Here is a 27,862-nt window from a genome sequence, read left to right as displayed (position 1 = left end):
CTTAATCAACCTGCAGGGTTTAACGCAATAAACATTATTGAGCTCCTTAAGGGGATGTCATTATCCTATATCGGATACGAGTACTAATACAGATAATCAAATATCATATATTAACCGCTATCACCCAAGATACAGAGTACTCAAGTTACTATATAACTCTCACTCATAGTAAATCAAAGTGATACACGAATTAACATATATATTCGAAATCTTATTAGTATTAAGATTTTATTAAGTCACCAAGATCTTGATTCTTCACTTAAGTCAGATAGAAGAATACATCTCACTGTGGTCCTATCAATACGTTATGACGTACCAGTATAGATAAGTAGTCAAGACAAACTACTTCCATCTATACCGCAGCCTAAAACGATGACTCGTCCTAAAGTCATCTCGGCTGTGATTATATTATATCTCTTAAGGTTAATCCAATTATATGGTCTTTTGTGATCTACAACACACCATATAATCTACTTATATAGAGATAGAGAACATACATATGCAATCATGAACACAAACAGATAGGAGATAAAAATAGTGAACACAGGAATCATTGTATACAAGCATAAAAGGTTCTTGCTTTCAGTATACAAATCTAATAGTTGGGACTCCCTGCAACAGCCAAGACCGAGAGATTGGAAATGCTCGATGATCAACAACATATACTTGGGTCAAGTTTGTTGGTGGTGACCAAGGTGAGTATCTTGTTCTGTTTTCATCATATTTTGGAGTAATCTGGGAAATATCAATAAGAAGGTTCAAATCTTGGCTATGTTTGTCAAAATCTTAACTTAGTGAATGAGTTTAGGAGATTGATTAAAAACTTATGATCTTGTAGAATTACTTGTATATAATCACAGTCCATCCCGATGTAGCTACTTCGTGAAAGCTATAATCAACTGCAACTTCAAGTCCATGGCTCGAGAGAATGGCAATGATGCGTTATTGAAAGACGCACAAAGATCTGTAGTTTGAGAAATTGGCATAAGTTCATCATGAGATGTCTATAAGTTCACCAATTTATTCAATTTTTGGTGATTTGTACGACTTTTAGTTGTCAAGGATTCACATAATTTTAGTTGCTTACTTGCCCAAAAGTTTTTATTTTTATTTTTGTAATAACATAGTACGATGTTTAAAAAAATATATTTATTTTCTCCCAGAATCTGTGGTAAAATCAAATCCCACAAATTTATCTTTCTCCCAGTTTGTGTTCACTATTCTTTTTAATGAACTTGTGAACTTGCGAAATGCATATGGACTATATTTTCATGAACATCCTTATAAATTTAATGAACCACTCTTCTTCCCCAAATATTGTCAGCCAAAAATCCAGAGTTTTATTCACCAAAACTCGACATTTCATATTCAAAATTCATGATAATTGTAATTCTTTTTAATGAACTTGCGAACTTGCAAAATGCACATGAACTATAGATTCATGAATATCCTTATAAATTTCATGAACAATAACTACCATTACACATATTAGTGATCTATTGATAATCTTATGCTCTAAATCTCTTGAAACTATCAAAGATTTAAATTGAACAAGGTTTGCTCTGGAATTAGTATTTGTTCAAAGAATTTATGCATCGTGTTCAACTAATATTTAACTCGAATATATGCGTACCATTTAATGAACTAACTTATATTTGTGTTAAACATGACAATTGCATTTGCAGATAAAACCTTCTGGTATGTAACACAAATGAATACACAAGCAAACTAAGTACTAATCACAATTATATTTTGTTCTATCTTTATGTCAACTTCAAAACTTCTGTTAGTTTAGTTTGTAGAGGAAAATTATCCCAATTTTTATTATTGTTCAAAATCGATGATATAAAAAAAAAAATACGTACAATGTGTGGATGAATTTATGTATTTGGATTTTATTATATGTTAACTGGAGCATTCGAAAAAAATTAAAATATTATAAACAGGGAAAATTATATTGAACGTTGAAAGTTTTTCAATGAATTTAAAATTATTAGTCATGTTCTAATATATCAATTAAAATTGTTAGTTTGGATTTGTTTGCATAACTTGTTAAACATTTTTATGGTGTATCACGGGAGATGATGATTCTTATGCAACTTGAACATGTATTGCTCAATCTACTTATAATTATGCGTTTGTATATCACCATGTGTTGAACGTGCAACCTTAGAACAACGAACGTGAATATTTTGGAATCTTAAAATAATGAACGTTAATAACGATTCAGATTAAGAGTGTTAACATTAATGGAAAAAATGTTGGTATTGAAAAGAATTTCTAGATTCACGTAACAAATGTAATGCGTTTATGTTTGAACAGTAAGTAACAAGATATTACATAAAATCTTTCTAAAATAATAAATATACTATAACGCTTAATTAGGGAATTACCGTTTAATGAATATAATTAAAAAACTATCCTAACCTTAAGCATAAAATAATCTGCCGAATTGGAAGATGAATATGGACCAACGGATTAAGTGATATGGAGGGCCAAGATTACTTCTCTCTTCTTTCTTACATTTAGGCATTCTTCATTGAACCTTTGCGGCTTTGCCTATATATATATATATATATAGGGAGAGGTTCAAGAAAGAACCATAAATAAAAAAAGAACGAAGAACCATTTTCAGCCATTCGATTATCAAGATCTACGGTGGATGTATCATCTTGTTGGATGAATGCAGATCCTGGGTTCGAATCCTGAAGGGAGCAATTTTTTATATTTTTTTGAGTGCATTAATTTTAACAGCGAATGCATTAATTTTTACAGTGAATGCATTAGATTTGATGGTTCTCATGTTCTCACAAATAATGTAGTTCTCTCTAGAACCACACCCTATATATATATATATATATATATATATATATATAGGGAGAGGTTCAGGAAAGAACTATAAATAAAAAAAGAACGGAGAACCATTTTCAGCCATTCGATCATCACGATCTACGGTGGATGCACCATCTTGTTGGATGAATGCAGATCCTGGGTTCGAATCCTGAAGGGAGCAATTTTTTTTTATTTTTTTGAGTGCATTAATTTTAACAGCGAATGCATTAATTTTTATAGTGAATGCATTAGATTTGATGGTTCTCCCGTTCTCACAAATAATGTAGTTCTCTCTAGAACCACACCATATATATATATATATATATAGAGAGAGAGTTGGGCTAAAATAAAAACAGTTTTTTTTTGTTTAAAATAGGATCACATATCATCCATTGATTTTAAGAGATTTGATGGCTGGATTTCGTCCCATTTTGCAGCCCCATTATACACGTTTATATTGAATGAGGATATTCATGTAATTTTAATATTTAGTAAAACCGTTAGACATGATTTGGTTTTTATTTGCATGATCTTTCCATATCAAACCAAATCTGAATTACTCTATCACTTAACCTATCACTTACTCAATTATTATTTCCAGAAATCTTCAATTTCCAGAAACGGAGCCTCTGTACATTGAATTATCACAAAACTTCAATTTCCAGAAAATGCAGTCGAGGCTTCAAGAACATTATGGGGTCGTGTGGTATGTATATCATCAATCTATGTCCGATTCATGTTACAATTCCGGTGGCTGATTTTCTTTTATTTTTTCTTTTAGTAGAGTTATTGATTGCATATGATGTTCGCTGGCTAATGTTCTGTCACCATTAACTCTGTTAGTAGATCGTTCAGTTTATATGTTGAGATTTATAATAGACTTAATTGTGATCTGATTCATTCATTTGCTTTTATAATTCATACTATTGATTCATGTGAAACAATATCATGTTGAGATTAAATCTGACTGTATTAGACAATGCATTTCATTAATACTATATAAGAAACCTATTTTTCTAAGTTTTATTCTATACAACTTTCAGATGATGTAATTAATCATGGTGATTTTCGACGTCCTCATTCGTACCTACCAATTTGTGAGGATAGTAAGAAACCATACGTAGGTAAAGTGTTCACGACATTGGATGAAGCGTATGAGTTTTATTCTATGTATGGACATGTAGCGGGCTTCGGTACTCGTAGGGGGGGTATGAAAAGAGGCAAACATCGACAAGTATTGTATCAATACTTCATCTGCACAAGAGAGGGTGTGAAGCCGGACTCGAAGAAAAATATATCAGAATCAAGTGTTCAAAAGAAAATACGACACCGGAAACCCTCTACCAGAAATGGCTGTAAGGCTCGTATCACTACAACACTTAATGATGATGGCTGTTATGTTTTCACCAGCTTCTCTGAATTACACAATCATTCCCTCGTAACTGAAGATTGTCGTCACCTTATGAAATACAATCGCAAAATGGATGAGTCACATCAGTTGATTATGCTGAAGTGTGCCAAGGCCAATATTGGACTAGTGAGGGCATTTCGTATTTTTAAAGAACTGGTTGGAAGTTTTGAGGAAGTGGGGTGCACCAGCAAGGACTTTAAAAATCTATCGTACACCATGAATTCATACGCGGATGGTGTTGATGCACAACTACTACTTGACAGGTTTCTAAGTAAACGTGAAACTAATGAATGTTTCAAGTGTGAATATTTAGTTGATGAAACTCACAAGGTGAAGAGTTTGTTCTGGAGTGATGTTGTTGCTGTTCAAAATTACTCGTTATTTGGTGATGTGGTGTTCTTTGATGCCACGTATACAACGAACAGGTAATCAAATTTTCTGTACACGTATAAATTTTTTAAAAAAATGTGCAATTCGACTTACATGTGTATTATAACGTTTACAATGGTTATAGGTACGACATGATTTTTCTCCATTTACCGGCAAGGATAATCATGGTGGGTGTGTTACATTTGGAGCAAGGTTACTAACCAGAGAGGATGTGAGTTCATACTCATGGATTTTAAAACAGTTTATTGAATGCATGGGTTCCGCTCCTGCAATGATTATAACAGATCAAGACCCAGCGTTGAAAATTACTGTTGAAAATGTCATGCCCAACACAAGACATAGGTTCTGTATGTGGCATATCATGATGAAGCTTGCTCAGAAATTGTCGAACTCTTTACGAGAAGATGCCGAACTGAAAAGCGAGATACATTCTGTCGTATGGTCGGAATTAGATGAGCCAGCTGATTTTGAAAGGAAATGGACAGAAGTATTAGATCAGTATGAGTTGACTGACAACACATGGCTTGCCAATATGTTTTCACTCCGTTCGTATTGGATACCTGCCTACTTTCGAGATTTGAGCATGAGCGGCTTGTTTAGAACGACATCATTATCCGAAAGCGAGAATAGTTTTTTTCGAAGATACTTGAATCGGAATTCCAATCTCGCTGCATTCTACATTCACTTTGAGAGTGCTATGGAGGCACAATGACATAATTACAAACAGGCGTGCATTGTAGATCAGACAATGGTGCCCCAATTGAAGACTCACACCCCACTGGAATACCATGCCTCACTTATATACACCAGAAATGTGTTTATGGATATTCAAACGGAGATCATTGAAGCTATTGATAGATGCCGCATAAAGTCAATGGAGACAAACGACGACGAGCAACGGTACTCCGTAGATGACAGATCTAATGGTGTGTTTAAGGTTGTGCTTATAGCGTCAGAAGAAACCATTACATGCTCCTGCAAAAAGTTTGTGAGGGTTGGTCTTCTATGTCGACATATGTTTGTTGTTATGCAAAATGTGGGAATGAAGTTAATTCCTTCCAAATATATAGTATATCGATGGCTAAAGGCTGCTAGTGCAGAAGTTATATCAACTAGCAACATGAAGTCACGCAACAAGTCATTGATGGCAGAGGCTTTTCGTTGTATTGGCATTGCAGAAGGGAATGAATACAAACACAAGAATTGAACATTCAACCAACCCCATGGACGAATCGAACATTCAACCCGATTTCGATTTTCATTCAAGCAAGACAACAAACAAAATTTAATTAAAACAAATAAAAAGGCACAACATCATTGACTGTAATTTAGTTCGCTTTGCTTTCGTAATCGCCATTCTAGATAAATAATACTCTAGCCCGGTTTAATTTAATATTCTCGTGCTTATGAATAGTTCCCTGGAAACAGCGCCGGAAGTGATGAAGTGTGGAACTAAACCCTAAGAATCCTAATTCATACACTGCAAATTATTTGTTTGGAATATCTCCACAAATTAGATCATATTTGTCATTAATTACCAGAGATACGTTTCAACTAATGCAATCATTTCACTTTGCAGGCAAATTCAATTTTCAAATAAATGGGGCTCTATTTTCGGAGGAATGCAGTTGTGAAGATAAGCAGACGTGTGTTTTTCTACAAAAATACCCTTAGCCAATTTTTAAAGTATGATTCACCAATTAAATTAATTTGAACCGATCCATAAGTAAAAATTAAATCTTGACCGTATGATTAAAAAGATCTTGTATTCCTATTATAAACACTTAAAGGTGTTTTCACCCTAGCCCAACCCTATATATATATATATATATATATGGAGAAGTTCTATGGAGAAGCATATATTATCAAAGAATAGAGAATGAATCATCACCATTGGATATATTCATTGAACGGTTGTGATTGAAGATGATTTTAAACGTCGCCTTATGCTGGAAGGTTATATAAGTAAATTAATAAATATCAAATCCCGTATCTATCTTAAATAGATTTGCTTAATTATGGAAGATATTAGGTGTAGATAATACCGACGATCATTCAATAATGAATGTTTAGTTGAACACACAATATTTCAATTAATAATATGTTAAACGATTCTTACACATATATGATGACGTTTAGTTGAACGCTTTAATGTATATTGACGAACCTTTATGATGAGTTCAATGAACACGTGAACAGTAACCGTCGAACAGTAACCTTTATGACGAGTTCAATGATTTACACAAATAAAGTCCATTATCTTGAAAACCTTACGACCTCAAATTTTTTTATCTAATGAAAGTACCACAGTCAGTGGACACTTAAAGTATTAATTAATCAATATATCAATATAAATATTTAAATTCTTAATATATATAATACTGAGCTTAATTCATATAAAAAATTAACAAGGTTTATAAAATAACCACATTATATCATTCAAACAATATAATTAATCAACAAATGTTCTCTAAATTGTCGCACATCATAAATTATATTCATGAATATATTTATGGTGTGTAATGCACATTGATATATTATTTATCGAACACGAATTATGACATATATGTTGGGAACTTAATGAAATATCCTAATCCTAGTTTTGATGATACCAAAATCAATAGGTTTCACTTGTAATAGACTAGAACAGTTCGAACTCAAGTGTTAGAGTTTTTTTTCTAGTTTAGTTGTTGTTCTGAAGACTGAAGACTGAAGAACGAAGGACATAACACTAAAGACTGAAGATGCCGACTGATGTAATGCTTAAGGCAAAGTCAAATACTGATATTTGACTTATCAGTCGAAGGATCAGTTTTGACTAATTACTTAATGCGCACCACATGGATTCAGCGGACTGATACTAAAGTCAAGTATCAGTTAAACATTCTTTCTCGGACTGAACCTCTAAAGTTTAAAGGAAGCCACGTACTCCAGAAATACAGCCGCATTAAATGCAGAGATCTCAGGATCGTCCTTTCTCTGCAGAGGCCATTCCTTTTGGTGATTACCTTTTCAGAGATGTCCCATCTACTGCTCCTCAAAGTAGCCGTTCTTAGGGCTGGGAATTTCGGGATCGGGTAATCGGGTACCCGATACCCGACCCGAAAAAATCGGGTATCGGGTACCCTGTACCCGAAAAATTCGGGATCGGGGTCGGGGTCGGGTATTTAGGGTGTGAAAAAATCGGGTATCGGGTATACCCGATCGAGTATCGGGTATACCCGAAATACCCGATTTTTTTAATTAATTAGATTTTAAATTATTTAATTAAATTAAATATGAAACTTAAAATTGAAACTAAAGTCTAAACTAAAACTAAGCTAAGCTCCTCACCCCCCTGTTCCCGTTTCGAATTAAATTCCTCCCTTCCCAAATCGTCCCAGCCCAGCCCTAGAACTCTGTACTCCCGCCCGGCCGCCCCACTCCTGAAATCGTTCCAGTCTCTGCGCGGCTGCGCCCCTCACCTGGCCCACTCCAAAAATTCGCCTGTTGAATCTCACTCCCTCCGCTGCACCGACGGCGAGATTCCAGTCCAGACGCCTCACGCCGCAGCTGAACCTCCAACCCCGGCGCCCCGCTGCAGCAGCTGCGTCTCCTCCGGCCTCCTTCTAGCTCTGGCAAGTATGTTTGGATGCATTAATTATTGACATTTCTGGACAAGCATTTTGGGCATCAATATTGGTCAGAAAATGTCGAAAAAAACTGACTTTATATAATGCCAATTTCTCCTTTCATTGTTGATTAGATCCAAACTTTGACTTTCAAGATTTGCCACTTTCGGCACTTATTTGTGAAGAACAAAGCACCGAATTTCTCCTTTCATTGTTGATTAGATCCAAATCACCTCGGGTAATTTAGGGTACCCGAATACCCGATTCGGGTACCCGAGTCGGGTATTAGGGTACCCGATTTCGTAATCGGGTTCGGGATCGGGTATCATTTTTTATCAATTTTCGGGTTCGGGTACCCGATTTTTTCGGGTAGGGTACCCGAACCCGACCCGATTCCCACCCCTAGCCGTTCTCATCAAACAAGGAACCTCGAAGATTGAAGCCTCAGCCCAAGTTCAAATTACTCTCTAACGGAAGAAATCTTGAAGACCATCTCTGCCAACGGATCTATTCAAGACGTCTCCTATAAATTGCGCCCGAGGATCACTTCAATCTTCACCGATTCAACAACATAAGATGAAACGCTGCCGAATTCGTTACACAACAAAACCAAGCCTCCCCAAATGTTGAATCGAATAAGAGAATCACAAAGCCAAAAATCAGTCACTGCTGATTACATATATTCTCTTAGAACTTAGACAAATATTGCATATCCAAAGCCTAGATAAAATTAACTGCAGAGAACTTGTTCTTTGTGGTTTAGTTGGCAAGTTTTCAAACATCTTTTCAACGGACCGAATTGAGAGTTTGTGTCGAAAAAGAGTTCAAACCAGTGTTCTGTCTCCGTGAGATCTTAGTGCATAGTGTATGCTAGGAGTGAGAAATCCAACCCAGTGTGTTGGTACTGAATATAGGCTCTTCAATTGTTTCGGTTTGCTGTGCACTCGTAAGCACATGCCCAGTAAAGTTTGTCAGTCTGATCAACTGATCGTGGATGTAGGAAGTATTTTTCGAACTACGTAAAAATCTCAGTGTTGTTTATTGCTTTCAGTATTTACCTTCTTACTTGCTCAATCATTTGTAAACTGAAATTTGATTAACTGCAAAGAGAAACATTAACTTTGACAAACGTGATTAATCACACAAGCTATTTCTCAAAGAAAAGTTTATCTCTGCTGTATATGCTATTGGTCTAACTGATAATTCTTAGGATAGTCAGCCAGACTGATAACATCACTCTATTCATACAAACTTGACTGAAGCCTTTCGTGTATCAGTTAAAGTCTCAAGACTTAACTGATAACTCCTTACTGAAGAGTTTTCAGTATCAGTCAACAACCTTTACCTTAACAAAGTCTTTTAATCTAAAAGGTTGTGTTAGTTTGTGTAAAAGTTATTTTCAACAAAAATAGCCTATAAGTGTATTCTCTCCCCATACACCTATTCGAGACCCTCCGGACCCAACAAGTAGTCAGAAAATCTACAAAGGAAAAATGGCACACCTGCATCATCACTGTCCCAGTTAGGGGGAGAAGTGGATGGACTCCCATTTTCAGCCTGCTCTGAATATCGCCATTAAGCTAATGCTTTCCCAGACTACATCGCAGCTGTTGTTGCCCAGTTAAAACCATTTCAAATGATCGTCCAACTCCAGCCTCCTCAGTTGCAGCTCTTACCATTTTCCCCACTCCATAATACCTGGCACACTTCCTCTATGTCACATGCTTCGATATAAATTAAACTTCATTTTAGAACAGATAAGAGTTGCGTGCAAGATCAAATTATATAAATTGGCAAGTCAAACAGTAATGATACAAAATTAAATACTCATTATAGAAACATGGAGTAAATTGACTAATGAAGCTTTTGATAATGCAATGAATTTGACATATAAGAAGAACAATAATCAAACAAATAAATACAAGAAGAATGGCAGTGTGGTGTGGAGACGCTAAAATGAGGAATCAAATATAAAAAGAGAAATATTAATTTTGTGTTTTTAAAATAATTAAGAGGATATGGAGATTGGGAAAGAATTATGGCGACTTAGAGAGTGAGAGAGATTACCATTGCAAGTCGGTGCAATTGGATTCACAGAAACTATAATTGATTTTCGATGGTTGGATCCAGGTAAACGCGCTAGAATATGGAGCTCACGAGGCACCTTGGTCGCTCGCGAGAGAATGAGAATGTAGATTAGGGTTGTGATGCAGCGGCTCCGCCATGCAGATGGCGTCTTTCAAGCAGGCACCATGGTTGGCGGCTCTGCTCCGACGCGGTGCTGATGGCGTCTTTGAAGTAGGCGCCATGATCAGGTCGCATAGCTTTGATGTTTGTGTTGCGCGTATGTGTTAGGGTTTTGGTGTTTTTGAAATAAATACTCCATCCGTCCCACCTTCATAGTCACTTATTCCTTTTTTAGATGTCCTACAATATAGTCCGCTTTTCAAATTAAGTTAGCATTAAATATCTTTTTTACCAAAGTAACCTTATTTAAATATGGTCAAACATAGAATAAATAAGGGCAAAATTGAATAATTACATATATTTTGTATTTTTCAAGTACTATTTGAATTTTTCAAGCACTATTTATTGCATTTTCTTAATATGTGTGAAAAAGTGAAGTGGACTATGGAGGTGGGACGGAGGGAGTATAAAATAAGAAAAATAAAGCCACATAGATCTATATATTAAAGCCAAGAGCTTTAGAATTATAAATAAATAAAATAAAAAATTGTGATGAAGCCACGTAGGAGAGTGAATTAAGGAGATTGTCATAAATCACTAATCGAATTTATATAATATATAATAATAACATTGAATGAGCGTTGAGCTTTGTTAGCTTTGATCTTGCCTTTATTGGGTTGAGCTCAATAAAAGAAGTTTGAGTTTTATTTATACTCTCTCCTTTTTGACTCAAGCCACTAGTTTTTGGTCCGATCCTACATTCAATTCATTCCAGAAAAAGGCCCATAGCTCATATGCTTTAGTAGAAAAAGGTCCATTTTTAACAAGATATCACAGTTCAAGACAAACATTATTCTTTTTCTTATTTTATGCGAAAACACAAACAAACAATAAAGAATCAAGTACAGCACACATGTAAAAAAAATCACCTTAAATCTATAGCCAAATAGAATACAAACAATCAAGCACATCAGCCATGTAAAAAATATAAAATAAAATAAAGAATATAGTAGTAGAAAATAATTTATCTCGAAATTCCAAAAAGGGCCGAATAACAGAAAAGAGGCCCATTATGGGATCCGACCCGGTCCGGAAGGATCCGAAATCGCAAATGTTTCCAAAAAGGACCGGCGCTAACGCTATGCTTATTGCTTAGAATACACAGCACCTGGAAGACCCCACCACAGTTTTTCCTTTTTCACACACAACACACACTCGGACTCCTCTCCAATTCTCCCCGCGTTTCGCGTCATCGCCAAGGAGAACCGATTACCCAACAGATCGAATACTCGTTTGTCCTGCTCGTTCATGGCTCTTTTCCGCCGGCGATCGTCGCTCTCTGCTGGAATCAGCTCCTGAAACTGTCGCCTCAAACGATCGACAGCTTGATATTTCACCATGTTCGAAGCACATGTGGGTTTATATTTACGCCATTCTTGTTTTTTATTTTATTTCTTTTATCTATTTATTGCGTGGTGGGCGTTTGGAGTTGTCATCGTCAGTGGCTTTGATTGTTTCTTCTTTTTTGTGTAAGTTTCTATTGGTTGTGGAAATGGAATGCATGGGAGATGGTTTTGCTGTGGCCGAATGCGTGAGTGGGGATGTGTGAATTGGTTTGCCCGATTTATTTATTTATTATGTTTTGTTTTGTTTCAAGGGCCTGTTTCTGTTCTGCACTATTGGGTTGGAAATGTGCGAAATTTTGTTTACTTTGTGATTAGGCGTTGGATGAAGTCTTAGTAAATTCTCAAAAGTTTGGTATGCTGTAAGTTATCGTCAATCTCAACGTGTTCAACCAGATTAGATTCTCAGTTTATGTAAAAGCAAATAGGTAGAGTGAGAAAATTTAAGAAAAAATATAGAGAGTTGCCAATTTTCAAACTACTGAGTGTTTGTGATGAAATGCAAGTTTATCTGATGTCTGCCTTGGAAGGATTATAGCCATTGTCCATTTAATTATAGATTAAAAGCTTCTGTAGATAAAAACTTGATAGATATTGGGAATTTGGGATTAATAGTAGTTTAAAAGTCAATGCTTAACTGATGCTAGTAGACAGAGGAAAGGGCATTGTATAAGGACAAAGAAGATGAAAGTTGCAGTTGTTTGCCCCTTAATAAGAGTAAAATACGTCTTCCCTGCAGGATGAGTCTAAAAACTGCTGAGGGGATCATGCTCAATATTATTGCATCCGATTTTCGCTTGCTCATTTGTAACATAGAACGAAAAAGCACCCAATGCTCTCAATTATAAAATCTGATTTCTAGGGTTAAACGAGTGGACTTGTACTTGATTAGTGGCCTGCACTTTCTTGGTCTTAATATTATCTGATGGACCATTGTGTTACTGTCATCTAGCTTTAATGTCATTTGAGAGATTTTCTGAGTATGCTCCAAACATTTTTCTGATTTCTATTCTTTTTGGTGAATTCTTTATGCATTTCTCCAAATCATTTTGGCTTATGTCTTTTTTGCTTACTTTTCTTATAGGTCTTGCATTTGCTTCGGAGATACTTGGGTGAGTATGTCCATGGGTTGTCATCAGAGGCCTTGAGAATCAGTGTTTGGAAAGGTATGTTTTTGGTAATCAATATGATTTACCATGTTTATCATTTAAATTCCTTTAGAATTATAGACTTTCAGTAGTTTACTATCTTATTTCACTTCAATTGAGGCTTAAGTTCTGATAGTTAAATTTGAAGTGTTGGTTTTAAGTTTTGGACACAGATAATGTTTAGTACGTACTGCATTTTCTCAGGTGATGTGGTTCTTAGAGATTTGAAACTGAAATCAGAAGCATTAAATGCATTGAAGCTTCCAGTGACTGTCAAAGCTGGTTTTCTTGGTACCATAACCTTGAAGGTGAATTTTTTATTCTGGTTACTTTTTTGCTTGGTCAAATTACTGCAAAATTTAGGACTTGTATTGACCATCAATTATATATCTCAAGATTATCGTGTTGGTCGAATTTGTAAAACATGGTTGGTTACTTCTTCATCATTTATGTCTTTAGATGTTCATGATTATCCTTTCAGCTGGTCTATTTGGTTAAAAAGGATTAGTAGAATTTTTGGAAATTTGGAGGAATCCCTTGGTGAGGTCTGGGAGAGGATTAAAGTTGGGTCCACAATTGATTTGAAAGCCTTCCTTGTCTGATACTATTAGACTTTGTAGTAGTGTCATTTAGCTTGGTCTTTTCATTTATTTGCATTTATCCCATCTGGGAAAAAAGAACAAGGACCCAGAAATTATGATGCCCAGAAAACATGTGGCCTATCTGATCATTATCTCGGCCACTTTGACTGTCTTAACTGAAATCTATGAGCTTTTCGTTACATATATGATATGGTTCAAGAATTAAAATAACTTATTGGATTTCTTTTTCCTGATCATTAGGTACCTTGGAAAAGTCTTGGCAAGGAGCCAGTTATTGTTCTCATAGATCAAGTGTTTATTCTTGCAAATCCCGCTTCTGATGGAAGGTTTCTGAAGGTTCATATTATCTCATGCTTTACCTCTTGAAAACTTAATTACAGTAATGCATGATTTATCCTCAATGATTTACATTTTTTGTTCCCTGATGCACTCTGTTTTGTTTTATCTAAGGAAGAAGATCGCGAAAGGCTTTTTGAGGCTAAACTGCAGCAAATTGATGTGAGTAGGTCTCTTTTTATTTATGTACATTTATCTTATCAGAATATGTTCTGGCCGTTGAAGTGATAAACAAATGAAGCATTGAACACCTTTGATAAAGCTTCTCATTAGACCTCAGAAATGGAATCTGATGACCTCATTGAAAAGTTCCTTTGCTTGAGTCTATGTATAGATTCACACTTTTGAGTGCCTTATCTAATTATCCAAACACGTCACCTTTCTATAAGTGGTCTCCGTTCCTAGTGAAAGGATAGGGACTGGTTTTTAGCTCCCACATTAGCTTTTTGGGTATGTGGGAATCCGTGGCATGTGTTTTGCTTATCATCTGTTCAGTTCCTGTTTGGAACTTTTGTAAACGGTTGTTTCACTTGCTGAATCTGGATCTCCAAATCCAGAATTCTTATCTTCATCTCAGATATGTTTTCTTCTGGGACTGAGAGGCTGTTTTTGTTGGCCTTTTTCTCCCTCCGCCCTGTCCAACCTTCATGTATATATCAGGATATATTAGCTAGATGTCTGCATGACTGTGCTTTGAGTTATGCAATTTAACATGATGTGTTTTTCTTTTGTTACCAAAGAAAGCTTCCTTGTTTTAGAAACTCAGTGTGACAAGACTGGCTCAATCAGTAAACACATATAATCTCAAGTGATCATAGTCCATAGTCTATCAAATTCAAAAGTCATATTGTATATTGAGGATGGGGACTTTCATTCAAATGTTTATATTATTGTATTAATTCACTTTACCTCATCATTACTTAATATCATTGTCTCACTTGATGTTTGTTCTCAATGTTATTGCTGCCACATTTTCTCCTGATGTAGGAAGCAGAATCAGCAACCCTTGAAGCATTATCAAGATCAAAGCCTGGAAATGTACGACTTGCACTCTGTAATTTTTTCCTGGAAGTTTAGAAAAATTTTAGTGCACATGGAGTTTATATATTTGGTTTAACTTTAGTGCTGTTAACTCGTGTTAGTTTGATTCTAGATCATGCTATAGCTTTCTTTGGATATTCGGTTTGAATTTGTTGTTTGCAGCATTTTTTTGTTTTCAGTGTGTGAAAGTTCAATTTTTCTTTTTTATCAAGTTATAGATTATGAAGCACCATATAATATGTCACAGTCTATGCCCTTCCGTTGCTTTTTAACCTTTTATTTTCACTATCCTTTTTCACAAGTTTTTCCGCTTTCTAGGAACCAGTTTTTATCACTTTTCCAGGGCTCATCCCTGGACTATTAATATTTTTCCTTATCAAGTAAAATAGAAAAGGTTGGCAAGATGCGGAGATGCTATTTGATATCCTTCTCTCTCCTTGTTGGTGTGCGCTGTGTCAAAGTTTTTTGGCAATGCAGGAACACATTATCTTTCACCCTTTTCTTGTGAAAGGTTCTTACTAAGCTTGGCTTGTTTTGTATGTACCCTAATCTTATTAATACCTGTATAATTGATTCAAAGTGGTTCTTGTGCTTTGGAGAGTCATCACTCACTGTTTGCTGGTCCATATAGTTGGGTTTAGGAACTTAAGAAAATTTTACTAGGGGAGGAATTTTGTGTTAAGAGTGTTGGAATTGAGTTAAGTTCGGGGTGGTCTCAGGGATTAAAAATCATCAACGAATTTAGGCATTGTTTGTTTCAGATTTGCTTAGGAGGTGTTTGTTATGATGGAATGGAATAAGGAGAGAACTGGATGGAGGTAGGAAAGGAATGACAAACATTTAGTGATTCCTATGCTTGGTATGCACAAAGAATACGAAAATAGAATCGTGATTTCTTGATTGATTTCATTCCTATGATTGGCAGTTAAGAAGTGGAATATTTTAGTGTTACTCTCTGTAGAAAGAGAGCGAGAGCGAGAGAGGAGGAGGGTGGCGACGGTGATCTGTCGAGGAGAGGTGGCGGCGGGTGAAGAGGGGGAGGGTGCACCTGGATCTGGGAGGAGGCCGCCACATCTATACCGCCGGCACACATGCAGAGAGAGAGAGAGAGAGTGAGAGAGAGAGAGGTATGATTCAATTCTAGGAGGGATGTCCTAAATTTTCCGAGTCTAAGATTGTCAAATTATAAAATATGTATGAATAATTTTTTCAAAACATAAATTTAGAAGGATTAGGAGTTACTAATACCATGGGTTGAGGAAGGAATGCTATTCCTAATCTAGCATGTATGGTGATTCCTAAGAAAAAATTATACCAAGCAAAGGAATGGAATGGAGGTAGGAATGACCATTCCATTCCCTCCATTCCATCATAGCAAGCACATACATAGAGCTAGGAGATTAGTTCTATTATAATTGCATCCTTGAATATTATTTCTTTTTGGGGGTCGATGTCTTGTCAGTTGTATGTATCTCCTCTTTAATCTAATAAAATGGTTTTGTTTCTGGTATGAAAAATTCATACTTATGTTTTGTTTTGCATATCATTGGTTCCATGTGATTGTTAATTGCACACACAATATGTTGAACTGTTATAATTTATGATGTTTTTTTGTAGAAGAAGTATTTTAATGCTGGTAACTGCATTATCTTATGGTAATTAATTCTATGTAGCGTTGGTTGAAGTGAAGTTGTCCTCTCATCTTCATGATATCTTTCCCGTCATCTCAACCTTTGCATTTGGATTCTAAAGCATTACTAGTTTCAGGAATTTGTGGCTTTTTGCAGTTTCACTTATATATTCATGTGATTTTCGCAGTCAGCTGCTGGAAATTCTTGGCTGGGTTCACTAATATCTACAATTATTGGAAATCTTAAGATCTCTATTAGCAACGTTCACATTAGATACGAGGACTCTGTGAGGTTAGCTTTTATTTGGAGTTAGTGAACACCTTTATCATCTTTCCAATTTTTTTTCTGGGCTTGAAGTGTCCCTCTTTTAGCTGCTTACTTACAGTTTGCTGAAGTAATTATTGCATCTTTGTGTAACCTATGGGCGGCTGCTGTCTGCATAACTTTCACTATGTTTTCATACAGCAACCCAGGACATCCATTCTCTTGTGGAATCACCCTTGCAAAGCTTGCTGCTTTTACAATGGACGAGCATGGCAATGAAACCTTTGATACAAGTGGTGCTTTAGATAAATTGCGCAAGGTATGCCTCAAACTATTTTTTCGTCTAATGGTGATTTCTTTTGTATATAGTCAATCAAAGGTTAATTTTACTTGTGAAGTATTTGATTTGGAGAATGTTAGAAAATAATTTTGAAGATTCTGAATTCAGTGAGTGCCATTCTGGAATTACTAGTCTATAGATCTTGCTTTTTAAATGCTAGCACAAAATTGAAACATAGGTTCACTCTGTTCAAGATACACGAATAATAGCATGCCTTGAGTATCAGTGGCACAGATTTTCTTGAACGTAATTGGTCTTTTTATATTCTTGCGTGGTTCCATTATAGTCATTGCAACTCGAAAGGCTTGCCGTGTACCATGATACCAATCGTGATCCCTGGAAGTTGGAGAAGAGATGGGAAGATCTTAGCCCTAAGGAATGGGTTGAGGTAAATGCCTTTTCTGAAGCTAATTATGGTCTCTCATAAAATCTATCCCATCCCTCGATATTATAACAAGGACCTTTGGATTTAATTTCTCACATTATGTATCTTTTGTCTATATTGCTCTGCTAGATTTTTCAAGATGGCATTAATGAATCTTCAAAGAGCAGGAATTCGGCGTCGTCTTGGGCCCAAGAACGAAACTATTTAGTTTCACCCATTAATGGAGTTCTTAAGTACCACCGTTTAGGAAACAAAGAAAGAGAAGATTCAAATGTTCCATATGAAAAGGCTTCACTTGTCATTGCTGATGTTTCTTTGACAATTACAGAGGTACATATCTTGATCTGAAGCTCTATCTGTATTATGCACGAAGTTATTGTTACCCTACAACATCAAGTTTTCGAGAAGCTGACACATAAATACACACACATATATTGGTCCATGTTTGTGATGGTTAAAGCAAATTGAAGTCAGGCGTGAAAGAGTCCTAATAATTGGTTCGAATTTGATGTTCATAAGCTCATAGAAAGAATGTTTCCTTAAACTAGCGATCTCGATTGTCCCCACTATCTCTGGCTGCATGGAGAATATTTTGTTCATTTTAATGGCGGACTTCTACATTTTTATTTTTGGTCTTGCATAGTATAAATAACGTCCTTTCACTTTTTATCCTCACTTTTTATAAAAACTCAAATTTTAAGGGCTTTATGAACAGTTTATTTATGTTAAATCAAAGGTAGAAACATGATGTGGGGCAAAATTTTCTCTTTATTTATCTACTTATCAAAGCATGTTTATATACACAAGAGTCATAACTGAATTAGGAAAGCACTAATTTGTTCTACAATTTGTACCATATATACGAATCTAATTTTAACAATTTAAATTTAGTTAGTTTGATTGAATATGAAGCAAGTACCATTGTTTAAGGGTTGCCTTGTGGTTTACGAATGTCAGAGACTCAGAGGTCCAAGTCTTCCTTCCATTTCATAATGTTAGACATCGGAGCATTGTCATATAGTTTGTTCTGTTTTGTTTTGTTTCATTTGGGATTCCTTAGACCTTCATACTTGTATTATTTTTCAGTAATACATTTTTCTTGTTTCATATAGAAAACATAGTAGTTAGTATTAAGTGATTTTTTCTTCATTTCAGGCTCAGTATCATGATTGGATTAAACTTTTGGAGGCCATATCTGCGTATAGAACACGTGTAGACATATCTCATTTAAGGCCCATGGTGCCAGTTAAGGAGAGTGTGGCCTTGTGGTGGCGTTATGCTGCTCAAGCTGGGTTGCAGCAGAAGATGATGGGGTAATTTGATCTTTAGATGCTAGCAACGACATTTAACACTTGAACTGAAGAAATGCACAGTGTTTATGAGTTCCATTTTTCTAGTAACATCTGGGATGGATTTCTTGGAACAACTATGATATAAAGATAGTCCAAATTTTTAGAGTAAAGTTTTATGGGCCGCTTCAGAATTATCCTAGTCTCTTTGGCTTGAAAATAATTGATGGATTTTTAAGGATCAAAGAGGAGTACTTTTTCAGGTGGAACTGAGTTAAGAATGGATATAAGCCTAGATTTAACTAGAGCTTGGAGCTGCGCCTCTTGTACTGCCTTTTTCTTTGTTTATACGATTTGTTTATTTCTTTTCAAAAAGAGGGGGACAATTTATTTTACTGTAATTGGGCATAGACTTGAAAATCTGAATTATTTTACTGACATAGATGTGGATGTACTTATACATACACATGAGTGCTATGGTAAAAGCTACTTTGCTCTGTCATTTGAATTTTTTGAGCATATGGTAAGATTGCAATTTAAAATTGAAAAACACACCAAATGATTTGTTTGGAGATTATGTAGTAATTCTGAAGGTTACTAGTAATACTTAATTTCATGGTATGATAATTAATAATGCTGTAATCGTGTTACTAGTGTACTTGTAGAAATATGATAAATACATTGATTAATATATGGTTGGCATATGTGTTCCAAAGAATTAATGGTTTGATTTGCTCATATCAGTTAAACATATTTCCATCAGAAAGTCCATTAGTATCATGAGCTCCTGGATGACCAGTATTAATATCAAGAACTTCAAGAATTCATCCTTGGTTACTGTATATTGCAAAATTGTTGGACAGTGTACACAAATTCATGTTATCATTTGATGTCATTCTGTGAATTTTCAACATTCTATATTTTTTTATATTAATTTATTTTATTATTTTGCGTTCTGACAGTTATCGATTTTCATGGGAGCAAATTAAGCATCTATGTCATCTTCGTAGACGATACGTGCAACTCTATGCTGATTCGTTGCAAGAATCAGATATAGATAATGATGAACTAAAAGAAATTGAAAAAGATCTTGATGCCAAAGTTATTCTGTTGTGGAGGTATGTGCCCGGAATTCCCGTGTCTACAGATTTTCCTTCCTGGGTATGCAGTATTTAGAAGTTTACAGAAGAAAATCTTGTGTTTCCCTGCTTTTAGAAGCCCTGACAACAGCCTATGCATATAGGAAAATATGCTGATAAAGTAAAGGGTATTTTGAGTTGAAAGAGTAGTCAAACCAATCTTTATATGGGGAGGACCGGAGGAATGATATTAAAAGAGACGAGAAAAACAACCTGCAAGGGAACCTTCACCAAGCATCATGCACAGATAAGGAAGGTTTCTGCCGACTCAACTAAGATATATTTCACATCATCCTAAATGACTAAACTCCACTACCTAAATAACAAAGAACTAGGGCTCTGGAAACAAAAGCCCGGGCCAGCAGCCCTTTATTCTAACCCTAATTATCTTAATCAATTAAGATAATAATGGAACTAAAATAGGTAGAGATATTGGGAATGCAATCCATCCGACAAATTAACATCTATGGTATTATATTTGCTGCATGAGATTTCTTTCTTTTTCTTTTCAATGCTTTTTAGGTCATAGTTTGAATACATGCTATTTCATTTCAGATCCTTATATTGCCAGAATTACAGTTCAGTTTGAATTCCCTTGACTGGTTTTGCTGTATGAGCTCCCCCACTCTGTAATTTTGAGCGTTGATTAGAATCATTATCTTTTTCCTGATCATTGTGTAGGTTTCTTGCCCATGCAAAGGTTGAGTCAGTAAAATCAAAGGAAGCTGCTGAACAGAGAACGCTTAAGCAAAAAGGCTGGTTTCCAGTAAGATGGTCAGTAGCAGTTGTTCAATCTGTTTTTTTTTTTTTTTTCTCGCAATATCACCTTTTTCTTTTTCTTTTCTTGTTGAGTTTGTTGGAAGTTTACCTTAACCATCATACTGTTTGAATCTTTAGTAGTCATCTATCTACATGTAGTGTGTTGTTTACATAAAAACTGTCGGAGATATGTTAGCTGTAATATTAATTTGTATCACATGTTAGTTTCCTGTACGAACAACTCTGATATGCTTTTCCTATATATATATATATATATCATATTCTTTTTTTTTTTTTTTTTTGCCCGAGCAGGCGAGGCACTTCAGTGGATGATCCTGTTATTGAAAATTCAAGTGTATCTGGGTCAGTGGAAGAAAAATTGACAAAAGAAGAATGGGAAGCAGTCAATAAACTGCTAAGTTTCCAACCAGATGAAGATTTGGCTCAGACAGGGAAGGATGTGCAAAACATGATACACTACATGATTATTGTATCTATCAGTAAAGCAGCGGCTAGGATTGTCAATATTGATAACACTGAGATTGTTTGTGGTAGATTTGAAAATTTGAATATATCTACGAAGTTGAAACAAAAGAGCATACATTGTGATGTGACATTGCAATACTATGGATTCTCTTCACCTGAAGGATCCCTTGTCCAGGTCTGTATTCTTAATAATATTGTTATAGTCGAGTTCTTAAAGCATCTTACACCATTTTTTCCTGGAACTAAGGTTGGTGCTTATTCAATTTTGTATGTGATCAATTCAACTTATGGCAATAGAGCGTCTCCAGTAAGCAGAAGGTGAATGCTTTACAAGCTACTTTTGTGCATGCTCCAGAAAGAGAAAATGTAGATTGGAGTCTTTCAGCAACAATTTCTCCTTGTCATGTCACGGTAATTCGCCATACTGTTGATTATGTAAATAATGAGTCATATTCCATTTTTTAGATTTTTGGTCATGAAGGTGGAATGTTTTTAAGTTATACAGGTTTTTTGAATATATACTGGCTTTAGTTCTTTAATTAACTTCAACTTTGTACGAAATTGTTTGTAGCATCATGCAATATAATAGAAGGATGAAGTTGTGATCAACTTGATGCTAGTTTTATTAGAAACTACTAAACCTTGGCTTAAAATCTTCTATAGATCTCTTCTTGGTCATGCGGTATTCATTATCCTTTTGAGAAGCTTATTTGGAAATTCTACTACCTTCAAAGGTTCATGTTTCCCCATAGCTTTTGGCTTTAAGGAAGTTATCTACTTGCGATACTTTTGTAAGGAGACATCCTTACATCTATAATCTCCTAATTGGTATTTGAATGTGTAAGAGGTGTGTAGAGGATCAAGAAGCATTTGTACACTATCTTCTTTTACCTATCATCTGTGTGGTAGATTGTTGAAGGAGCTAGGGATATTTGGGCCATCCAAATTCATGTAGAAGTCTATATTCTTAGAATTTGGGTTAGGATATTAGCAAGGAGGGCATAGTATTTGAGAAATAATTGTCGATGCATTGTCTCGGCCTGTTTGGATAGAAAGAAATAGGAGATTTTTTTAAGATGTAGAAGAATCTTACGTATTTTTTAGGGCAGAGATTGAAGACAAAAGTAGTAATGTAGATTTCCAACGCTAGAGAATTTAAGGATTTTTCTATGATTGGTATTAGTGTAGTATCCCATTCCAATATCTTTCTCCCAACCCTTCAAACATACTGCAGCCCTAGGTGGCAAAGACCCGACATCAATGTGCCAAACCTTCCCATCAAGGCGGAGATATCCTTCTTTTTATAATTTAAAAAATTAAAGGGGGATTTCCTGGAAAAAATTGTCGCAAAGAATTTCAAAGGTCAAATGAATTCAAAATAAAAATAAAGTTGTGACTGCTGAATAAAGGGTGCAACATAAGTCTGAACCTTGTTCATCATATGCATTTTATTCGGACTTCGTGGCTGCCCTGACATCAGTTCACAGTTCAGATACTTAGTGGCAAAGAATAATCAAATTGAGTGGGAACTGGTCTGATACTATCTCTGTCCCTTTCGTTCATAATTCAGTATATATTATTTTTGATGTCAACGAAGTGGATTCTCTCAATGTCATTCAAAGGGAGCAGACCACTTGAGAACTCTCATTCATTTCTTTAATAATAATGGGATTTTTCATTTTTAGTTGTGTTGGAAAAGGAATTTCAGGCTCTTCCTTATAGGAAGCGAGGATTGGGGATTTTTCACTTTTAGTTGTGTCATTCAATATTGATTTATTTCATCTGCCCCTTTTTGTGTCATTAAGGAGGCATTTACCTATTACAGGGATTGGGGTTTAATCTTTTAGATCAGAGCTTTTCTATTTTGTGACTGGTCTTGTCCCTATTTGTGTTTTAGTAGCATATATGTTATATTAATAATTTTTTGTTTGCTATAAAACAATTATAGGTGATCATAGAAAGTTTTGAACGCTTTTTGCATTTCATGAAGAGGAGCACTGCTGTTAGTCCGTCTGTTGCATTGGAAACTGCAACTGCTCTGCAGGTAATATTTCTTATAATCCTAAATCTTTCTATGAGATGCCTGGTATTTCGAGGAATTTTTTTGGCTAAGCTTATGAGGTCCTTAAAAACATCATTTAAGATCTCTATAAACTCCTTCATTGGTTGGTACTTATTTTAAGTTTGTAACAAATATCTTGTTAGCTCTCAAGAAATAAGCTGTTACAAGTTGATGAACTGTTTTCTTGAATATCTACGGATGTTCTGAGTTATTGGGAATTATTAATATTTTAAAGCTCTATAATTATACCCTCCGTCCCCAAAACGTTTGCCCCAATTTCCTTTTTGGGGTGTCCCCAAATAGTTTGCCCCAATCGCCATACTTTCTATTTTTGTACATGACCCCACCATCAACTTACAATACAACCCTTTAAACACTATTTTTGCACATGACCCCACCATCAAATAACCTTTTACCAGCTTTTATTAAAACCCATGTCCTTCTGCTTGGGCAAACTTTTGAGGGATGGATGGAGTATTTCATTTGAATGATTTAACTGTTTTTATTTCCAGAAAAGACCAACATCTTATAAGCTCTTAAAGATCTTTTCGATAAGCTTAGCACATGCTTTCTAGTAGACTGATTGCTTTCCAATGTTTTCTGGTTAAACTAATCTTTGAGCAATTTCTGTGCTGGACAGTATAAAATTGAAGAAGTAACACGGAAAGCGCAGGAGCAATTTCAGATGGTCTTAGAAGAGCAGAGCAGGTCAGCTTTTCATACTTATTAATTAGACAGATTTCATTCAAGTGATGTCTTTGGCTATGTTTGCTATTTGCTATCATTTTCATTATCTCAAATGAATCTGAACATCATGACTCATTTTCCAATGCCTTTCTCTTCAAAACTATCTTCTATTTGACAATGTACTTCAAAAAAAATTCATTGTTTAATCCCAAAAGGGCCAAAACCCATCCCTAGACAAAAAATAAACATTAAGTCCCTTTTACGTCTCTGTACATTGCTATGAACAGCTGAAATATAACTGAAATTTCTCTTCGTTTGTGGCTTGTATTTGTTAGACTTCATTGTCTTGTGTCTTTTTCTGTTGATTACAGTAAATATGGTTGTCCTGCTTTAGTCAGATTATGTGGCTAAATGGGTTATGCGGTTTTGCAGACTGTACTATTATATGGAATTCTTTCCTTTTATTATGATGTGGGATTAAAAGTTGAGTTTTTCAAACTCCTTGAAACTTCTCTATGGAATAAGTGAACAGCTTGCTCCGCTTGGAGTTCCTTTTGAAGTTAGAGCCTTCAAAAATGATGTTTTTGAACAATTCAGTTTCCTTCACCACTTGGTGAAAAAAGAATATATGCAGATATACGCTCCAGATCTCTTGCCATATTTTTTCTTCTAAAATGAAGCTGATTCTTTTTGTTCAATTCAAATTGATTTTTGACGAGCAGATGAATGGTTTTAAGTGTAAAAAATAATTATGTGATTCAATTAAGAAGTACTCCCTCCGTCCAAAAAAAATTTGCCACAATTTCCCTTTCGATCTGTCCACAAAAAATTTGCCACTTCCATTTATAGTAGTAGGGTCCACACAACTCCACTCACATTTAAAATGGGATCCTTTGTCCACTCACAACTCCACTCACATTTTATTAGAACCCTTGCTGTCCACAATGTGACAAATTTTTTGTGGACGGAGGGTGTAGGATATTTATCCTTTTGCCAGCTATATGCAATAAATAGCAAATTGATGTTTTATGTTGAGTTGTTTTCAAGGCTATTATAGAAGTGGCCATTCTTATTCGATCTTATTCATATAATCAGATTTGCTCTTGACATTGATCTTGACGCCCCGAAAGTTATCGTTCCTATAAAGTCTTGTGGAGCCAATGCAATTGACAGCCATCTTCTGTTAGATTTTGGTCATTTCACATTAAAAACTAAGGTATCTCATTTTTCCTGTTGGTGGATTTGCTTATATGTCATGTGGGAACAGTAAAAAAGTATTTTATCTTCTGAACAGGAGGATGGCCAGCTCCATGACCACAGCGACAATCTATATTCTCGTTTTTATATATCTGGACGGGATATTGCGGCTTTCTTTGCAGATTGTGGTTCCAGGACTCAACCTTTTGACTGGGGATTCCGGCCTCCCTTTTCTTCCTCTTCAGATGACGCTGACAAATTTTATTCTCTTATTGATAGGTGTGGAATTGCTGTCATTGTTGATCAGGTATATTTCATAAATATGATACGTAAACTTTTTGTCATGTTTTGCATCTTCAGATTATTTTAGTTTTCTAATCTCTCGGACCCCCACTCAGATCAAGGTACCTAGACCCAATCATCCATCAACACGTATATCTGTTCAAATCCCAAGCCTTGGCATACACTTCTCGCCAAACAGATATTTCAGACTCAATGAATTATTGAATTTACTCAATGGTGCAATGCATAGTGATGAGCAGCATGTGGAACATCTACAAACTGGTCTTGTCCCTTGGAATCCTCCAGATCTGGCAACTGAGGCGAGAATTCTTGTTTGGAGGGTATGCTGATATCTTGAGATCCCTGAAACTTAGTTGCTAATGCTGTAAATGAGTTTGTGACCTTATTTATGCAGGGAATTGGCTATTCAGTTGCTGCCTGGCAACCTTGTTATATTGTCTTATCTGGATTACACCTTTATGTGTTAGAATCTGAAAGTTCCCAAACTTATCAGCGGTGTACAAGGTCTACATTTTATTTCCCTTTCCCTTTTGTTGATATAGTTCTTCAAGAAATGTCTGATTATATTTTTGACTTCATTTTGTGTTGATAAAGATCCTTATTTTTCATGTTCACCATTTCCGGATTGCAGCATGTCTGGTAAACAAGTATGTGATGTTCCTCCCACAAATGTTGGTGGTTCACTTTTTTGTATTGCTGTGAGCACTAGAGGCTTGGATATCCAAAAGGTCGGTTATGACTGAGATTTTAATAATAGTAGCCAAATCTTCTTTTAGCACATTTTATTATATTACCTGTGACTTATTGCATCTATCACTAAAAATAGCATAATGGAACTGAATGTATTTAAAGATTGTCTGATGAAAGATTGTGGCTCCAAACATTTCATGGGATTTATAGTCAAAGGCCATATACTTGCTTGTCCTTACTTGTTTTATAAGAATGAAGTATGATTCGATGGCACAACGGGATATCCTAATGAAGTAAACTTGTTATCTTTTTGCGTTTGGTTTGGTGGATGAGATAGATAAGATTGTTAGGATTGGAGGGGTGATTAAATAATCCACCACCCAACTTTGGGGTGATAAATAATCACTCATTTGAATGATTAGATGCGGGCCGAGTTATCAATCACGGGCCCAATCATGCACTTGATTAAGGTGGATTATTTTGTCAATCATGCCTTTCATTCCAACCAAACACCTCCTTAGTTGATACACCTGCTTCTGCTCCATATTTTATTGTATGTGCATGCAGATAACGTTTATTCACTTTTGTCATCTCAACCAGCCGCCACCTTGTTTTACTTTGCTTGTTAGTTTTCTTTAATATTGATATTGTTTCTCTTATCTATTTAATGGGTAGGTTCAGATGTTAGTTTCCGAGTAATTATTTCTTGGTTTGACAAAGTATATTATAATGCTTGACAATATTCATTGCAAGTCTCATTATACCCTACCATTTAGATGATTTTTTTTTTTGTGCGTGTAAATTCTTGTGTTACATGTCATGATTTATGATCAGTTAGCTTTATTCTTAAATTTTGTAACTGAAGCTTTCATTGTGAAATTTTTGATCCGCAGTATTTATTTTAATGTAATCAGAGCAAAAACCATTAACTAAAAATATCTGCTTTATTTCTTTACTTGTTATGTGCCTTTTTTATTATAGAACTTGTTGAGACTGCTTCACATGTTCTTTTTTCCTCATGCAAACTAGGCTCTGGAGTCTTCTGGTGCCTTGATAGTAGAGTTCCCTAATGAAGAGGAAAAGTCAACTTGGTTGAGAGAACTTGTTCAAAGCACCTACCGAGCTTCTGTAAGATTTGAAATCATTTAACTGGTTTTTTGGAATCTTCTTTTCTCTCTGAAGAAGTGGTTGCAGCATAGTCTTACTCTCTATTATTTGGATAAAGGCTATACTTGATGGCCTAAGAGATGGGCTGGTTGATTTTACTGAATCTCGGACCAGTAGTGATAAAGCCGCTGATCTTGTCCTCAATGGATCTGTGGTAGAAACTAAACTGTCAGTATATGGAAAGGTGAGACTCAGAATTCTGTTCGTAGATGTAGTTATGAATTTTATCATTACTTTTATACTTATCCCTCTATTTAATTTGATTTGAGTTTCCACCTTATTTCATGGTCTAAGAATCACCATCATTCATTTTATTCCTAATCAGTTCGGAGATGAGGAGCATGAGAGGGTACAAGAAAAACTCATTCTTGAACTTCTTGCTGGTGGAGGAAAGGTTAGTAATATTTGGTTTACCTAACCAGGCAGATCGCATAGCTAACTGTTCTTGATATTGAAAACCCTTTCCTTTCTTGTGAGTGATGCAAACTAATTATGAGAAAGG

The 27,862-nt window shown here is 35.4% G+C and overlaps 2 protein-coding genes across 2 annotated transcripts in view; both read left to right on the top strand.

Annotated features, from left to right (window-relative positions):
- The first annotated feature begins 4,312 nt into the window (after positions 1-4,312).
- LOC131025721 (protein FAR1-RELATED SEQUENCE 5-like) lies at positions 4,313-5,345 on the top strand. The gene is made up of 3 exons (XM_057955513.1): positions 4,313-4,668; positions 4,758-4,825; positions 4,918-5,345. Exons 1-3 carry the CDS (start codon positions 4,313-4,315, stop codon positions 5,343-5,345), a joined length of 852 nt encoding a protein of 283 aa, XP_057811496.1.
- A 6,238-nt stretch (positions 5,346-11,583) lies between these two features.
- LOC131024279 (uncharacterized) overlaps positions 11,584-27,862 on the top strand; it is a 42,921-nt gene continuing 26,642 nt past the window's right edge. The window contains exons 1-25 of the mRNA XM_057953799.1: positions 11,584-11,844; positions 12,919-13,000; positions 13,187-13,290; positions 13,825-13,920; positions 14,035-14,082; positions 14,908-14,958; positions 16,780-16,883; positions 17,058-17,175; positions 17,483-17,584; positions 17,711-17,911; positions 18,737-18,894; positions 19,833-19,988; positions 20,691-20,783; positions 21,081-21,429; positions 21,552-21,665; positions 23,203-23,298; positions 23,957-24,024; positions 25,099-25,219; positions 25,298-25,507; positions 25,599-25,823; positions 25,898-26,007; positions 26,135-26,231; positions 27,223-27,321; positions 27,419-27,544; positions 27,686-27,754. Of these exons, the coding sequence (XP_057809782.1) occupies positions 11,830-11,844; positions 12,919-13,000; positions 13,187-13,290; positions 13,825-13,920; positions 14,035-14,082; positions 14,908-14,958; positions 16,780-16,883; positions 17,058-17,175; positions 17,483-17,584; positions 17,711-17,911; positions 18,737-18,894; positions 19,833-19,988; positions 20,691-20,783; positions 21,081-21,429; positions 21,552-21,665; positions 23,203-23,298; positions 23,957-24,024; positions 25,099-25,219; positions 25,298-25,507; positions 25,599-25,823; positions 25,898-26,007; positions 26,135-26,231; positions 27,223-27,321; positions 27,419-27,544; positions 27,686-27,754 (3,012 nt within the window). The 5' untranslated portion in view covers positions 11,584-11,829. The remainder of the gene's footprint in view (positions 11,845-12,918; positions 13,001-13,186; positions 13,291-13,824; positions 13,921-14,034; positions 14,083-14,907; positions 14,959-16,779; positions 16,884-17,057; positions 17,176-17,482; positions 17,585-17,710; positions 17,912-18,736; positions 18,895-19,832; positions 19,989-20,690; positions 20,784-21,080; positions 21,430-21,551; positions 21,666-23,202; positions 23,299-23,956; positions 24,025-25,098; positions 25,220-25,297; positions 25,508-25,598; positions 25,824-25,897; positions 26,008-26,134; positions 26,232-27,222; positions 27,322-27,418; positions 27,545-27,685; positions 27,755-27,862) is intronic.

The sequence above is a fragment of the Salvia miltiorrhiza genome, chromosome 5 (assembly GCF_028751815.1).
Source record: "Salvia miltiorrhiza cultivar Shanhuang (shh) chromosome 5, IMPLAD_Smil_shh, whole genome shotgun sequence".
NCBI classification, from domain to species: Eukaryota; Viridiplantae; Streptophyta; class Magnoliopsida; order Lamiales; family Lamiaceae; genus Salvia; species Salvia miltiorrhiza.
Note: the sequence above shows the minus strand (reverse complement) of the source record. Positions and strands in the feature narration are given on the sequence as shown.